Source organism: Myotis brandtii, unplaced genomic scaffold (genome assembly GCF_000412655.1).
Source record: "Myotis brandtii unplaced genomic scaffold, ASM41265v1 scaffold26, whole genome shotgun sequence".
Lineage (NCBI taxonomy): Eukaryota > Metazoa > Chordata > Mammalia > Chiroptera > Vespertilionidae > Myotis > Myotis brandtii.
Window position 1 is genome coordinate 1,920,829 of NW_005359880.1, and position 17,497 is coordinate 1,938,325.

Below are 17,497 nucleotides of genomic sequence, written 5' to 3' on the forward strand. Positions count from 1 at the left end.
TCTACTGCCGTTCTATATTCAGTACTCTTTGGCAGTTATGTCCAGTAATGTAAAACTGCAAGTAGAAATGGATACTAGGAAAATTCTTTGGTAAAAAGAAAATCGGTGCCCTAACCCCTGATAAGCAGGTCCTATGAAGAAGTCAGGAGGAAAACTAAGGAAAGGTCAGCTACATGGACCGGTATAAAATGGTGGAGGGACTGAGGTGTCCAGACTTTACCCTCAGCACACCAATAGCACACTGCAAACACAAATGACTCTAGGCTTCACCTGCTGTTGGGAATGAATGCAATTACTAACATTTTTTCTGGCTTTTGTCAGAGGAGGTTCACAGAAGTGTGGTTGAAGCTACCAATGAAAGATACCAACAGTGCAGCTTCAAATGGATTAAAAAGACACGGTGTGAAAATGGGGGTACAAATACCCCAGCGTTATTATAGATCAGAACTAGAACTAGGGCAAAGCTTATCACCCTTAATGTTAAATTAACACAGTGAATTAAAATCGATTAATGCCTTAATGACATTAGCAGCAACTACATTACTTTGGTTCACAAAGTGAATATATTTCTTATCTCAAATTCATTTCTCAGGTCCACCGTGTGTATCCAATTTAGAGTGTAGAGTTTCTCACTTAATAGAATTTATATTCCTATCACTATTTATCAAGCAACCCTGAAATTGAAATGATTTATTCAGCAAGGCCCTTCTGTTATCCCATTTTATGGGTATAATAATTCGATTTAATTGTCAACTGTAAAAGTGATAAGATTTAGAGAACTTAGTAATTTGTCTTTTTTATGGTAGAAACATTTCACCATGGCATATTTCTAGTGAAGTGACTAAATAGGGGCAAAATCATTTTCTTAAAGAGAAAAAAATTACATAATTATCTCTGATGTGTGTGTGTGTGTGTGTGTGTGTGTGTGTGTGTGTGTGTGTGTGTAAATGCTAAGCCTAAGGTGAAAAAAAAGTTGAATGATTAATATTATAACTTGGGCACCCATGGATCCATGTAAATTAGTGACACTGAAAAAGTTTTGATTATACTACTTGACTGTACCGGTGGTAGATTCTTCCATTAGTTGCTTTGGATACTGTTCTTATTCTGGACAATAATCACAAAACCCACCAAAAACAATTGGAGATCCAACAATTTTTACTGGACTGTGCACTCTGTGAAAACACTGCCCAACTTCATCGATAAGCACAGTTGTATGTGTGCACACACATGTACACACCACACGTACTGCACACACATCCACACACATCACGAAACAGAAAGTGAGTCAAACAAATGTCATTTACTTCCAGCTGAACAATCAAAGCAGTTTTCCATTCACGCGACAGGCCTGCTTGTAGCAGAAGTTCCCAAGGCTCCTCTCACTTCTGTCAGCTCCCAGCAGCCCTTCCCTCGAATGGGATCTGCTGACAGGGCACCTTCTGGACACTTGCTGACAGGGACAAGGGGCTTATGGGTTTTGAATGGAAAGGATTTGCTAAGTAAAGCTTCGGTCTCTCAATCTCACCCCTCTCCCAGAGGTCAGGGCGCTGAAGTCCTTATTAGCTATGGAAATTATAAGGTGAACCAATAAATTATTTACATTTTAGAGCCTGCTGCTTGACACTGATTCCCAGTTAATCCCAGTTAGGACATTAAGCTCATGCCATTATATTTTAAAATGAAAATGCAGAGTGAGAAAGCTTCTCTTTCACAGCCATGTAATTAGTGCTGGGTGTGCCCTTCTGGTCCATTGTCCAAGATTGATTCTTACCTATAGTAAACCTCGACACATCATCTTAGTGACATTAAGTCTACCAAGAGCCAAGGCTCTTTTTCTTCTAGGAGCAAGTAAGTCTAGCTTCTTGGCTAATATCTTTAAATGTCTTTTATTTCCTTTTTATTCCTTCTTTGGGGTTAGCCTATGATTTATTTAGTTTATCTAGTTTATAATGGTCATTAAAAAGGAGGTAGTTAATACCAGTGAAAAACACAATTTTAAGATGGGGGTGGCTTTATTTGGGCTTGATTCTTAAAAAGGATGATTTTTATCTTATAAAATTCTGATTATTGCTCTTATTCCATTCATATCTTTGAACTAAGAACTTCTGACTCTTACTTTGGCTAGTGACTTTTAAAATGAAAACAGCTTCAGGCCCCACAAAGCTCTTTCAGAGTAAATGGTCTTAGATAACTTCACCTCCATTATCTCTCACTCCCTAATCGATTTTGAACTGAATTTATTGGGGTGACATTGATTAATAAAATTATGTAGGTTTCAGGTGCATAATTCTATAATATGTCTTCTGTATATGTATTGTGTGTTCACCACCGAAGGTCAAATCTTTTTCCGTCACCACTTATCCCTCCCCTTTATCCTCTTCTAGCATCCCTAACCCCCCTTTCCTCCTGGTAATCATGAGGTTTTATTGCTTAATCCCTTCATCTTTTTCACCCAGCTCCCCTCCCCCTCTCCTCTGACAGCTGCCAGTCTGTTCTCTGTATCTATGTGTCTGTTTATATTTTGTTAGTTTATTTTGTTCATTAGATTCTACATATATGTGAAATCACATGGCACTTGTCTTTTTCTGACTGGTTTATTTCACTTAGCATAATGTCCTTCTGGTCCATCTATGCTATTGCAAAGGGCAAGATGTCCTTTTTTACAGCTGAGTAGTATTCCATTGTGTAAATGTACAACAGCTTTTTATCCACTCATCTACTGTTGGGCACTTGGGTTACTTCCATAACTTGGCTATTGTAAATAATGCTACAATAATCATAGGGGTGCATATATTCTTTCAAATTAGTATTTCAGGTTTCTTCTGGTATATTCCCAGAAGTGAAATCACTGGGTCATAAAGCAGTTCCATTTTTAACTTTTTAAAGGAATCTCCATATTACTTTCCACAGTGGCAGCACCAATCTTTGTTCCCACCAACAGTGAATGAGGGTTCCAGTTTCTCCACATCCTTGCCAACACTTGTTGTTTGTTGATTTATTGATGATAGCCACTCTGATAGGGGTGAGGTGATATCTCATTGTGGTTCTAATTTGCATTTCGCCAATGATTAGTGATGCTGAGCATCTTTTCATATGTTTATTGGCCATCTGTATGTCTTTTTTAGAGATGTGGGTCCTTTTAGGACCTATTTAGGTCCTTTGCCCATATTTTAATTTGATTGTTTTTAGTGTTGAGTTGTATAAATTCTTTATAAATTTTGGATATTAACCTCTTATCAGATGTATCATTGGTGAATATGTTCTCCATTCAGTGGGTTGTCTTTTCATTTTATTGATGGTTTCCTTTGCCACCCTTTAACCTAGGTGTCCCTTCTTTATGCTGTCTTAGCTCTAAATATTTATAAATCCATATTGTAATTCTTGGTTTGCTCAACTGCCTCCTCCTCTATAGTATAAGTATCTTGAAAGGTGTATGCCTTTTTTATTCTGTGTCCCAAAACCTGACACAATTCCTGGGCATAGATAATTCGTAACACATCTTCGTTGGATTAAAAAAATGAATGAACATGAGCGTGGTGATGATACAGACCATTAAGCACATAACCTCTTAAATGTAGTGCATCCCCCTTGCCCACAATGTTTGTTGAGTTTGTTTTCTGTCAGTATATAGAACAGTGCTGTCCAATGGAAATATAATATGAGTCACAAATGTGATCCATATGTGTGATTGAAAACTTTCAAGTACACACACATTTATTTAACCAAATATGTAAAAATAAATTTCAACATGTTGAAATGAGATATTTTGATTCTCTTTGTTTTGTACTCTCTTTAAAAGCTGGTGTGCATTTTACATTTACATCACACCTCAATTTGGACTAGATGCATTTCAAAGGACATTTCAGACATTCCTAATTTTAACAAAGACTTTTTTATTGTGTCTCCATTTAACAAGATGGTAGATTTGAAAAAGAGGTTTGTATATTTTATCATCCTAAGGAATTTGTTATGTCTTTCCTTGCAAATAAAATTTTTATTTATTTAATGAGTGATATCAGTTGAAATTTATCAGATATCTTTCTAGCAACCAAGGAGGTAATATAATTTTATTTTAAATAGCTTAATATTGTGAATTATATTTGTAGATTTTAAATGTTAAACAATTTTTCTTACTCCTAAAATAAAGTCTAATTTATTATATCATATTTTTGAAAAACTGGACTCTGCTGTTATTTTATTTGAAATTTTGCATCAATATTCATAAATGAGATTGAGCTATAGACTTTTTTATTTTTATTATTTTTTGCCAGGTTTTATAATTTAGAAAGTGAATTTTAGAGCTTTTACTCTTTCTCTAGTTTCTTAAACTGTTAAAACTGCATCAGAGTAAACTGATTCTTCAAAGAGAAAAAAATTCCATTGTGTTTGAGCCAATTATTATTGTCTGGGCCTATACTTCAAGCATATTGCTACTGGGCCTGTCAATGGTCCCTCTCAGCCATATTCATTATATCCTCGACCAGAGCTCTAACACTTAAAAATTTCAATAAGAATGGTTTCACTACTTCCATGGACTCTTTCTGGTTCTCAGTGTGCTCTTTTGTCATAGCAGTCTGCTCTCATTTATTGCTGCTGTATCCCTGAAATTAAACCAAATGTAAAACATAGACTTTTTTTTTAAATGACTCTCCAATTTTCTACATTTCCTTTGCTTTCAGTGAGGATGTTTCCTCTGCTTCAGTGAGCTGTAATTGTTTACTTTTTCTTTTGGAACTGCTGATTCTTCTCATGTATGCAGTCTTTATTGCTTATCTTTATCAACCTAGGTCTAGATCAATGGTCGGCAAACTGCGGCTCGCGAGTCACATGCGGCTGTTTGGCCCCTTGAGTGTGGCCACGAAGTTTCAATCACACTGTACGTGCGCGCCCACATGTGGTATTTTGTGGAAGAGCCACACTCAAGGGGCCGCAGTTTGCCGACCACTGGTCTAGATTAAGCAGTACCTCTGGACTAATATATGTTCCTTCCACACTGTGTAGGTTTGAATACGTGGCTCTCTGGGTAGGGATGGACCAATGGGTGGCAAACATATGAGGGCATGTCTTGTCTTAGGTGTAAGTGGACCAACAAGTAGGGTATGCCTCCCCCTTTCCTCTCCTCTCTCCACAGTGAGGAGGAGGAGAATTACAAGGTCTACAAGTTTCTCTTTAGATGTAGTGAGTGAAAATCCTATATAATAAAAGCTTACTATGCTAAGTGTCTGGCCAGCCAGTCGGCCATTCAACCAATCAAAGTGTAATATGCTAATGATATGCTAAGGCTGCTCAACCGCTCGCTATGACATGCACTGACCACCAGGGGGGCAGATGCTCTGACCGGTAGGTTAGCTTGCTGCTGGGGTCCAGCTGATCAGGACTGAGTGAGATGGGCCGGACACGCCTTGAACCCCTCTCAGGTTCCTCTCAGCCCCGATCATGCACCAGTGGGGTCCCTCAGCCTGGTCTGCACCCTCTCACAATTCAGGATCCCTTGGGGAATGTCGGAGAGTCAGTTTTGGCCCAATCCTGCAGGCCAGGCCCGAGGGATCCCACTGGTGCACAAATTCGTGCGTTGGGCCTCTAGTATATAAATAACTTCTCAAGTATGCTGAATGGGGTAGTGTGGCATTCTGAGTCCCTCTGAGATTATGAATCCTTTTGTAAGTTTTACCTTAAATACACTAGGTAATGTTGATGTGGTGCAAGTTTTTGCTTTATAGTTTCTATCCCCACACTTATTCTGGTAATAGCTCCCTTTCTTCCTTTGACAATGCCTTTTCTACCCCTCCAATCAAGGGGTTCATACTCTTAAGGATTGGTTCTTATAGAAACTTGCCTATCTTCCTCCCCGTGTTTATTCACATTAGTGGCCATGTGAGTAAGTCCAATGTAATTTTTGGCTTAAATAAGTCCAACCATGAGACCTCATCAAATCTGGCCCCATTGATTAGCCCAAAGGGTGAACAATAATTCAAGCCAGGTCAAGCAGAGTCCTTCCCAGGAATATTTTTGAATAGATCTGGCATAGGCCAGCAGTGGAAATATAAGCTTAAAGGATTTAACTGACCAGCTCCTGATCACATGGAGAAAAACTAATACGAGGAAAGAAGCTGATGTACTAGAAGAAACAGAGTTCTGAGTACTTGGGTCTGGTATCCAGTTTCCTGGAGCACCTTGGTTCTTGCTTTCCCTCAGCTGTGCTGTCCTTCATATAACTCTGCAAGCTACCCAAATAAATCCCTATTTTGCCCATGTCAGATCCAGTTGTAGTTCTTCATTTTAACCAAGAGTATTTAGAGTATGCGTGTGTATGGACTAGTATGTTGCTCTTTCAACTATTTAATCCCATGGAAATCTAACTCTTCACATGGGATCTTTTATTAATTTCCATGGGGTCTGAACAATATTTTCCCTTCTACATTCATTTGAATTGCCTCAGCGGAACAGTAAGAGGGATATTGGATACATTATTTAAACTTTCCTTCTATGTTAATTTTTTTCCTCCTTCCTTTGTGATTCCGTTCTCATTAATTTCTTTCACTTTCTGAAATATGAACTGATTTTCCCCTCAAATATTAAAATTGAGTGAAGAAATTAAACTATATAGTTAGAATATAATAGGATTTTATTCCAAAAACAATGTGGAACAGAGCATCACCACTGTAAAAATCTTATTTCAGAAACAGTTTTAAATGTCTAGTGACTTTAGTAATTCAGTTTATGGTCTTGAACTAGTTGCAGGCCGTGTGTGAGCACTTGGTGTGATCTGGGTACACACTCATTATCCTGGATTAAACTCTTGGACAGTTTGGAAACTTTGGTGCAAGTTAATAATTTACCGAATATTTTCCACGGATCCTTTGACTTCTGTTAGACTTTCAAAAAATATTCCATTAATTACAGCATAGGAAATATAGTCAATAATATTGTAACAACTATGTATGGTGCCAGGTGGGTACTGGAAATATCAGGAACACTTTGCAATGTATATGAATGTCTAACCTGAAATTCATACAAAATAATATTGACTGTAAACTGTCAATTTGACAAATTGAAAAAATTAATTAAAATATACTAAATGAGAATAAATGCATCTTTAAAAATATTCCATTATATTAGCAGCTATATATTCTCCTTTGCACTTGTTGTTAAGCAAAAACTATATTGGGACTGATGAAATTTAGGGCACAATCTAAAAATACCTTGTTCCTGAGCTAGCCTTCCCCCCACCCCCCAAAAAATAAAAAACTATGAGAAGGCATTGGCTGGTGTCACTTGGTTGGAGCATCATCCTATACACCCAAAGGTGGCAGGTTCGATTCTGGGTGGAGAAGTGTGCAGATATTCTTACAATTGGTGATAGTGCCTTCTCAATAAAGTTACACAACGTTTATCCAATCATGGGTCTAGCTAGCCTTAACACCTTTAACTGCACATCCCTTTCTTGGTGTTTATCCAATCATGGGTTTAGCCTTAACACCTTTAACTGCACATCCCTTTCTTGGTCCTTCTCTGACAATCTAGACACTTTAATTTTCTTATAAATACCCACTGATTAAAAGAATCTTTGAACTCTCTTTCTGTCCCTAGCTAGTTGCTTCGCTGCAAGTCTAAAACAAAACTGATATGTGCCCTATTGAATCTATTTGAAAGGTTTGCTCTAACACACTCTATAAAACTTCATGGGGTGAGGGAAGGTAGGCAGCCAGGGCTTCCCTGGCTCTCTCACCCCTTACATCTCTGACAGGCCTACTATCCCAGCATCTCAGTGCTTGCACTTACTTCCAGATTTTATATAAGCCAATTTTCTTATTTAGAACTCTTGATCTTATCGAGAACGGCCACTCCAAGCCCATTCCAATTTTATCTGAACTCTAAATTCATCTCTGTAAGAGAAACATCCCTAACTAATCTCATTTGATTCGAATCTTCTACTTAGCAGCGTCTCAGAACTCTCCAACATGTTACATTTCCAGATATGTCACCTGGTCTTTCACTGAGTTGTTCTCTGTGCATGTCATATAACTCTAACTTGGCTGCAAACTTCTTTGATGCCTCCAGCAGCCCTTTGGTGGTTTATTACAAAGCTAATATGGAAGGTTTATTATGCTCCAGACACAATGCTAAGTAATTTACTGGTGAGGTATTTAGGACTCTGCTTAGCGCATAGTAAGCCAGTACTAAAGGTTTGTTATTAATACTATTTATAGCCCTATGAAGTCAGTATTATTATCTTCTTTTCCCAGATAAGGAAACTGTGAGGCACAAAGTGTTATATAACTAGTACGAAGTCATAGAGTTCATTAAGTGGCAGAGACAGAACTTGATCCCTGTCTGTTTGGCATTATTATCTATTCATGTTCTTAATCAGTACAACATTTTTGGCTAAATACACACACACACACACACACACACACACACACCAGTCTTTTTTTTTCCCAATAATACTCTTGCTGTTTTCAAAGTAGTATAAGTTGTACTCAAGACAGGTTTTTGCTCAGAAATTTTTTCCTCTTTTAAAATTCAACTGCCTCGTAGCTATAAGGAAAAAGGCACAAGTATTTGTATCTCTCTGGAGAATTTCATTTTAATATTTAGAGGCCATTGATATACAGTATGTGTCCTTAGAGAGAAGAATGAGTTTTTTTTAACTTCTAAGTTGCTAAGGAACTGAGTTTTTGCTTTTTAACTGTTAATATGCTATTCCAGTCAGCTTCTTTAGTTATATTTTCTCTAGTAGATCCAACCACCGATACCTCATATTTGCGCTGGTGGAAAAAACAAGACTATGTCAAGGGCTGAGCAATATTAAGAGTTCATGGGTACATTTGTAACATAAATGATTAATCGTACTAGAGGCCCAATGCTGATCATGTAATGCATCTTGCTTCTTCACGTTATTTCAGTTGGTGCTCACAATTGCTCTGGGACATAATGACTTTTCTCCTAAGCACATTGCTGGATTGTTGAGGGAGAAATGCCTCCTGCTGATGTTGTCTCCTAGGGCTCTACAGAGGCCTTTCCCTTCCTTCCCATCTCCCCTCCTCTCTTCCTGTACCTCCTGCATGCCACCTACCCTCTTCTTCCATAGCGGCCGGCCAGGGCCAGAGCCTGCTTGAAGGGACCGGGGTCTGGGGCCTTCTGAAAGGCTCCCGGGGTCACTGCGGACCAGCCAGGTGACAGATTCTCAATCCAAGCAGCGCTTCCCACGTAGGCAGCACCAGGGCACCCAGATCCCATCCCATCCCAGCTGAGAAACCCGGGGATCCATCCATTCTGCGGCCAGAACCCAGTGCAATCGCCCCCTCCGGATTTCCACGGGGAGGACTAATGGACTTGAAGGCGCTTACAGATGCCGGTGGAGCGGCGTGAAAACGGTGTCCTTTAGAAGAAAGTTGCTTTGCTATCAGGACTGCAGTTGGCAGCAGCAGCCACACTCCACCTAGGACAGCCTGGCGGCTCGCGTGCGCGCAGGGCCAAGGGGCTTGCGGGCAGCGGGACTCGAACGCGGAGCTGACAGGCGCCCCGCGGGGTCCGGTCTGTGGCCGCCCGCGCGTCCAGGTGGCCGCGACAAGAAGCGACGTGCACAGCTGTCTTTCGTCGGGCTAAAGCCTCCCCTCTCTGCCTGCCGCCCTCCGTCCCGCCTCCCGCCCCAGATATTATCTCAAGCGTTGCCAGTTTGATTCCAGAGCCCCGCTCGGGTAGGGTTCTTTTGTTTCTTTGTGTTAATGACAGTTCCCAGCATTGGCATGCCATGCTTGGTTAATTTCCTGGATCTCTTGAAGGCAGCTGGGGTGAAATTTTTTCTGCATCATCCTTTTTGGGGATAATTGTTTATGACGTCAGCCTGATTGATTTTTTTTTTTTTTTTGAGAGAGAGAGAGAGAGAGAGAGAGAGAGAGGAGTCACAGATGTATGGGGAGGCCACGGACACTGACATTCCTTCAGGGCAAACGGAGAAGAGAATAGGAGCTTAAAAGTGTTCGGCTAAGACTCCAGGCTGCACGGAATTAAGTTTATTGTTATTTTTTTCAATCCCCTCCGCAGCAAGCCGCTTAAGGTGCTCCTTCCATGCCGGCGTCCCCTGTTACGGTGGCGGCGTCTGAGAATTAATCTCGGGGACCCAGCAGGTTTCCGAAGACTGAGAGGAGGGGCGGGGGAAGTGCGTCACCAGGTGGGGAAGGGGCTGTGCGCTCGGCGACCAGCGGCAGGGGCCGGGGGTGGAGGAGAATGGGGACGGGAAATAGGTTCTGTGTGCTCTCCGCGGGTATTGTGTCAGGAGATGCGGGCTGGCTACCATGTGACGCGGTCCAGAGCTGAAGGGATTGGCCGAGGCAGCGCAGGCGGTGCAGCTCGTCGGCTGGCTGTTCCTCTCCCTTTCTCTCGCAGCATCTTCCCGGGAGCCTTAGGTGAAGCAGCACCAGCTGCATCCATGGCCTATCTTTGGGGTTAACACTTGTCTTTGGCTTCAGCAGCCACGGATACAGCCGATCGCCTGGCAGCAGCGGCAGCGGTGTTGGGAGGATTTCGCTGGGACCTGGAATCGTATCCTCCAGTATTTTTTCAGACTCCTTGGAAATTAAGGAATGCAATTCTGCCACCATGATGGAAGGTAGGATGCTTTCTGCTGTGGTTGACAGGCTTCGGGCAAGGTGATGGGCAGAGCAGCGTGGAAGGTGTGCAGCCTGCGTTTGTGGCTGGTCTAGAACCTCGTTGCCAGGATTTGCAAGCACAAGTACTGCAGTTTGCTTGCAGTGGACCAGGGCTCAGACTCATGGAATCAAACCACAGGGCTTCGCTTTAGCTCAGAACCTACAGAGCTCCCAGCTCTTTTAAAAGAGAAAAAACCTAAAGTGCTTGCAGGGAGCTGAGATAGAGCTACTAAAGAGCTTGCAGAGCAAATAAGTTGGGAGAGAAGATAAGGTTGTCTGCTCTGGGTTCCTGGGACGACACTGATTAAACATTTACAATGGAAACTTGTTTCCTGAAATTGACATTAGACAGGAGAGGTCATTGACAGAGTTATCCGTGCTGTAATTTTTACCGAACTGTTTAAAAAATTTAAATTCTTGTAGGATATGTTTATCTCTGCAATTTGTATTTGACTGTTGGGGTGACAGATGCAGCAAATTTGGTCCGTAAGATATAGTTTTATGGGGATGTTATAGCAACGGAATGAGCAATATGAGGAAAATATCCAGGCCTCTTGGCTCCTGAGTCAGGGTCTTATCAGGTTTTGTGTGTGTGTGGTTTTTAAAAATTTGTGCTTCCTAAATCGTTTCTTAGTCAAGCATCAAACGATTACTTACTGATTACCTTTTACATTTAATATTAAGTGTAAGGAGGAACTTTTCCTGAGATGTTGTTTAAACTATATTTTATTCTACTAAATTACCCTTGCAAGCCTAAAATAGTGACAGCTGAGATTGTCTCAAAAAAGCAGCAAGCTGATTAAAGAAGAAACAGGCAGCCTGACCCTGGCTTTGATTTTCTGTTTTCATACTACAGGATGGTGCAAAACTCCTGGCCTTTCCTAAGATGACAGGCAGAAATTTGTCCCCAGCCTGGATTTCACGATGCAGAATCCAGTGCATAATGGGTCTCAAATCAGCCATGAAAATGGCAGAGAGGCCACCTCTTAAACTAAGGTCTGTCCTAAAGATTTTAAACATTCTCTGGAAATTTACCAAAATGGAATGAGGAGAATGGTTTCAAAACAACAGCAGTGTAGCCTGTACATATTTGGCAGAAAATAATTCTTTTGCTCTCTCTATCATGTCAAACATTATTAATGTGATCTGGGTGAGTGAAGAATTTTATAGTCATGGCCCATAGATTTTAGAAAATAGCCTTAAAAAAGAGATTGGATATCATTTTTATATGGAGCCTTGTCTTGTTTGCAAAGGGCTCTCAAGCAGTTCTTTAAATATAGGCCTAAATAAACGGAGATTACCAATGCTCTAAGATTAAATCATTTTCATTAATTAAAAATGGATTTAATCTTTGAACAACAACACAAGACAAACAGAAAGAGTATTACTGGTGTACTTTTCCATTAAAAGCTCATGTAGATTGCCCTTTTCAGAAAAAAAAATCCTGTCTATAGAGATACTATAGTTCTTTGCTAAATTTTAGGTAGCATTGCTTAAAATTAAATCTGCACATATTCTGATTCAATTTAATCTTACACCAGGGAGTGAAACATCTTTCATTTTACTTCTTACCTTGCAGACTATGGAGTTAAAGTGTCTTCTTTGAAGGAAGTAACATTTATTGGTGTTCATTAATGATTCTTCCAGTAAAATTGTCTATTGTGCCATCCCAGAATGCCACTTCAAAGCCCTGTGAGAAGCTTATTTGAGCTGCCTAAACTGAAATGAGAATTGTAACAAAGACTTGTGTTGGAGCTGAATCAAATCCATTGCTCTGGGTTTGCCAACTTTACCTAATGAAGGACATTATCTTAGCACCTTTATGACTTATAGGTGACCCCCTGGATATCGCTAGTTACCTTCTGTCAGATTTTTGTAAAAGAAATTTGGAAAGGTGTTACCATTGACTTAAAAATTTAAATGAAACTAGTAACTTTTTTATCTACACATAGTTCCTACTTAAATGCTTTTCAAGACTTATCATCCTAATGGTTCAGGGATCTTAGAAAGGCCAGTGGGAATCTTCACTAGAAATCAATTTACCTATCAATGACCTTCCACATAGTCCCCAGTCTTTGGGGCAGTATATATACATCCATGTTTCTGATATTCTATCCCAGAATTTCACTTCTGAATTGCTCTTATTCTAAAGGCATGGGATAACAGTTATTATTTATATTAACCTCATCCCTAGTGGGCTGAGAGTGTGTCACCAAACATCCAGATAATTAAAATGATTCTCTTCTCAACTAGCACCTCTCTCTCTCTCTCTCTCTCTCTCTCTCAGTCATCTACATATATGCACTTTTCTAGAAAAGGAGAAAACCTACATTTGCACTTGTGTGTGTATATAGCTCTATATTCAGTAAAGTGTTTGGTCTGCTGCTCAGGAAAAGCATGGCCATGGCAACTTTTCAAAGCTACTTCTCTACTCTGTGTAAAACAAGAGCAAACAAATATTCATCTGAATGGCTCATAGTCTAGTCAAGTGTACTTGTTTTGATGGAACACGATATAGGTTCCATTCATTCAATGCATATTAGAAATTCTTGTCATAGATGAAAAACAGTGCTACCTCCTCAGTGATTCTAATATCATAGAAGGCAGTAAAATAATTCTGCAGGGACCTCCAGCAGGTTACCAGTAGTTTGTGGCTCCAAATATTTCTATTAAACAGTATTTTTAAGGGATTTGATTTGATGATTCCCTCACTCTTTATTTTTTAGCAATGGTTGGTATTGAGTTATGTCTTTCCTAAGAATGCCATATGATGTGGAACCTTATGTAGTATGAATGTGAAGGGAAAGATGATGAGCAAAGGGAATTATTTGCTAAATGGTGTATGTGTTGTCTAAGCGTACAACAGTCTATGTGATTAGGAAACCTCTTCAAGGGTTTTATTGATTTTTATGTTTTACTATTAAAATTTGAAAATGGCATTTTAGCTGTCTCTTCTAAGGTAAGTGAAAAAACCTAAGTCGGGGTTTTTTAGGACATCTGTAAGACAGTCTGGGAAGTTTTCTCTTGTCTGTGCAGAACTGCACTGAAGGTGCTTGTGTTCTTAGTTCCACACTCAGACTCTTAGGTATTATACTGGAAAGGTACGTTTTTTGGTGCCAATGATTTCATCTTATATAACACATTTTTAAATTAACAAGCATATTTTAAAGGTTTAATTATAATATGCAAGGTGATTTAATAAATTTTGTTATATTTACTATTCACAATATCCTGCATATAAGTATATTCTATATATAGTACTTTTGCAGTATTTTTTAAATTGCAAAAATAAAAAAAATAATACATTGAGGCAGAAATATGATGGAACTTGAACCCAAGTGCATTAAACAACAGTGCTCATATTTTGGAACCATCATAATATTTTAAATAGGAACCTTTTCTTTTTACTTTGCATCAGGTGGTCTTGGTCATGTTAACCTAATTGAAAACTGGACTTAGTAGCTTCTTTGGTGGCATATTCTGTCTCTCTCTGTCTTTTAAATATGAGTACTGACACAAGGTCTCAATTCCTTGTTAAGACCTATTATCTCCAAAATCATCCTTTAAAAAATTTTGAATACCTCTAGACTGACTGACCTTCTATGGTTGCAATGAACCTTATAACAGTAAAGGCTTTTTTTTTCCTATCTAGAAATGGAGTTTTACTTATTTGAAAAATTCTTTGATGTGATCATAAATGAACAATGCATTCTGAGGTTGGAATTGTTCATTTTCTAGTTAGCTAAGAAGTTTTAAAAGAAATGCTTCTGCCCAGCCTTCGTGGCTGAGTGGTTGAGCATAGACCTATGCACCTGAAGGTCATGGTTCGATTCCCAGTCAGGGCATATGCCCGGGTTGTGGGCTCAATCCCCAATGAGGGGCATGCAGGAGATAGCATCATCATTGATGTTTCTATCTTTCTCTCCCTCCCCCTTCTCTCTGAAATAAATAAAAAAAATTTTAAAAATGCTTCTAACTTTCCTACTGATTCCCTTCCTAGAAATAGTGAAGTTATTCTGGAAAATCTTAAAGTATGCATACGAGATTCTAATATATGTTCTATCATTTATGTAATTCCTCTCCTTCTTCAAGGTTCTGTGTCAGAAAGAGCCTCCTTATATGTATGTTTCTATCCAATTTCAGGGGTCAACTCTAAATCTCTCAAAAGAACATGCAGTCTTTTAAAAAAATTAACTTAGATAAACCATTCTAGAAGATTCTGGAAAATTCTTCCTGTTGAATTTGGCACGTACACTATCCATATTTTAAATAAACAAGTTGCAGGAAGTCACCAACTCGTCGTTTTCATATTCCTTAAAGTTTGTTTATGAATTGCTCTCTTGAAACAAGTTTTCCCATAGAAATAATAATATAAATGATTGATTCTCACACTTGTCCGTTGAAGACTATTAAACCGATTATCTAGTTGAAATGCTAAATGTTTTGCTATGAAGTATGTAAAGAATAGTACAGTTACTATAGTAATTATAGTAACACAATTGCATTAAATTGTTTTCAATTTTGAATGTTGCTCTTTGAGGGAAAGAAAACTTAATTAAAGGACTCTGAAAAGATAAAGAGAAAATTTGAAGGGGATTTTTAGGTATATTTTCAGAAGTTTTAGAGACTCGTGACACTGAATTTTTCAATTACATTCCATTTTACTACAATACTTGTGTTTTACATTTTCTCAATTTCAATTTTATCATATCCACTGCTATTAAATTGTGATTATTTTCATTATGTAAACTCACCAGTGGAATTAAGAAAGGTAAAGAGAATTTACTGAGATGACTGTAAAGTAGTTGGAAGGGAGAAGAGCGGTGAAGGCATTATAATGAATTTGGGTTCATGTCTGAAAAAGTACCTGAGGAAAAATGAACTGAGTGAGGAAGTGGTCACAGATAGAAGGGAGTTGGGGAGTATGGTAAGGGCATGATCCCCTTGAGGAGAAAGTGGGGTGTGGACAGAGGTATTGGGTCTGTTTTATATGCTGACTGCCAAATATTTCTATGGGCATAGGATGGCTTGCTTGCCATTGGATAGCTATTGGGGAAGGAGGGTTAGACTTAGAGAAGGCTGAGTCTCCATCTTGGAAAAAGTATGCCATTTAACTGGATTGATAGTAATTAAATTCCCTATATCTTATCATTTTGTATAAAAAACTTCCATATCTTGTCATTTCTCTTTAAAACCATAGCATACAAGAGCCTGCACATTCTGGCCTGCTGTGCCTTTTTGAGCCTGTCGAATGTCTCACTTACATTGAATGTCCGACAGCCTTGCTACCTGTCTCAGAGTGTTTAGAACAAATACTTTCCTGCCTCCGTGTTTTGGCTCTGCCTAGAGAACATGCTTTTGGCAACTCATGGAGTAACTGATTCTCTTGTGGTTCTAGCAAAACTGTCACCTCCTCAGGAGGCCTTCTCTATTATTCTTGTCCCAAACTCCCAAGCACACGCCCTGGGCCACTGAATCCATTTCACTCCCTTCTCATTCCTCAGAGCTGAATTTGTGATACATGGTTATTTAATGGTGTACAGGCTGAATCTCTTACTCAGAAGGAAGCTCCATGAGGGCAGGAATCTGGTCTATCATAGTCACCTCTCTATCCTTAGCTCTTGACACACAGTGGACACTTAGCATGTTTATTTATTGAATAAGTGAATAAACCAGATGTAAATGACTCCAATGACTTTAAACTATATACTGTATGGTATTATGTTGGGCATTATGGTGGATGTAAAAAAATAAATGCTCATATTTATATTTTCACTGGAGGAAGTATAAACCTGAAATAATTAGGAAAAGATATTGTAGAGCAGAGTGCTAAATTGTGAGACAGGTAATACATTTTGAGAAGCAAAAGTAAAGAAACAGTCCATTTGAAAATATGTGCTTGAGCTTGATTTATTTTGGTGATTAGCTCCAAGGAAAAAGAAAGAGACAAGATATAGCACAGCTATTCAAAGAAATTTCCAGAAATTCTAGAGACAGTTGTGTCAATATCCTGTACTTTTTTTTTCCCTTTCTCCCTTCTGCTCTCCTTGTATTTCTTTCTCCGCTTTTCTCATTCTTCCTTCCCACCTTTCCCTTTCTAGGGTATCTTTTCTTTTCTTTGGTTTTGACCAAATCTGAAAGTGGTGGCTTATAGAGCTAGAAAGTGTGATTTGGAACTTGGGAAAGTATTTTTAAATAAATAAATGAGCATAATGTTGTATGATGTATTTGTGCATACAATGACAATGTGGTGGTATATGAGATTGTTTAGATACCAAATTATTCCTAATTGGAGAAATTGTTGATCTTAGAAACCCAATATGTTTACTGAACTTGTGCAGTTGGGATTTTTTTTTTTTTTTTGGTAGGAAGAGCATGGATCCAGAAGTCAGACTTGAGTATAAGTGATGTGACTTCTTGGCTGTGTGCCTTGAGAAGGTTACTTTACCTTCCTGGGGTTCAGTTTCCTTGCAAATAAAATGAGAGAATTGATCTGTCATTCCTCTAAAACTCCCAGCTCTGAGAGTCTCCGGTATTTGCTGAATAATTTGGATTCCTCATATCTACTCCCTCCGAGGCTTGAATCTTAGTGATTTACTCCTCTTCCTCCCACCACAAAATAACTTGTCCCTGACGCAAAAATAATTCAAATGTATTACCACTTGCCTACTATTAGTTTAATCTTTCTCTTGCATGGATGCCACAAGTTAGTTTTGCATCTTTGCTATATTGGGAGACAATAGCAGATTTCTGCAACCCTCCTGTACAGCTGCTAGCACAGAACTATTTATGTGTTCATCAAAAACCATCTATTGAATGGGTACTAGGTGTTAGGCACAGTT

General features: G+C 39.0%; 1 protein-coding gene across 1 annotated transcript in view; it reads left to right on the plus strand.

Moving 5' to 3' along the window:
* Window positions 1-1,786: 1,786 nt before the first annotated feature.
* SGIP1 (SH3-domain GRB2-like (endophilin) interacting protein 1) overlaps window positions 1,787-17,497 on the plus strand; it is a gene marked incomplete at its 3' end in the record, with an annotated part of 214,489 nt that continues 198,778 nt past the window's right edge. The window contains exons 1-2 of the mRNA XM_014541067.1: window positions 1,787-1,851; window positions 10,476-10,615. Of these exons, the coding sequence (XP_014396553.1) occupies window positions 10,606-10,615 (10 nt within the window). The remainder of the gene's footprint in view (window positions 1,852-10,475; window positions 10,616-17,497) is intronic.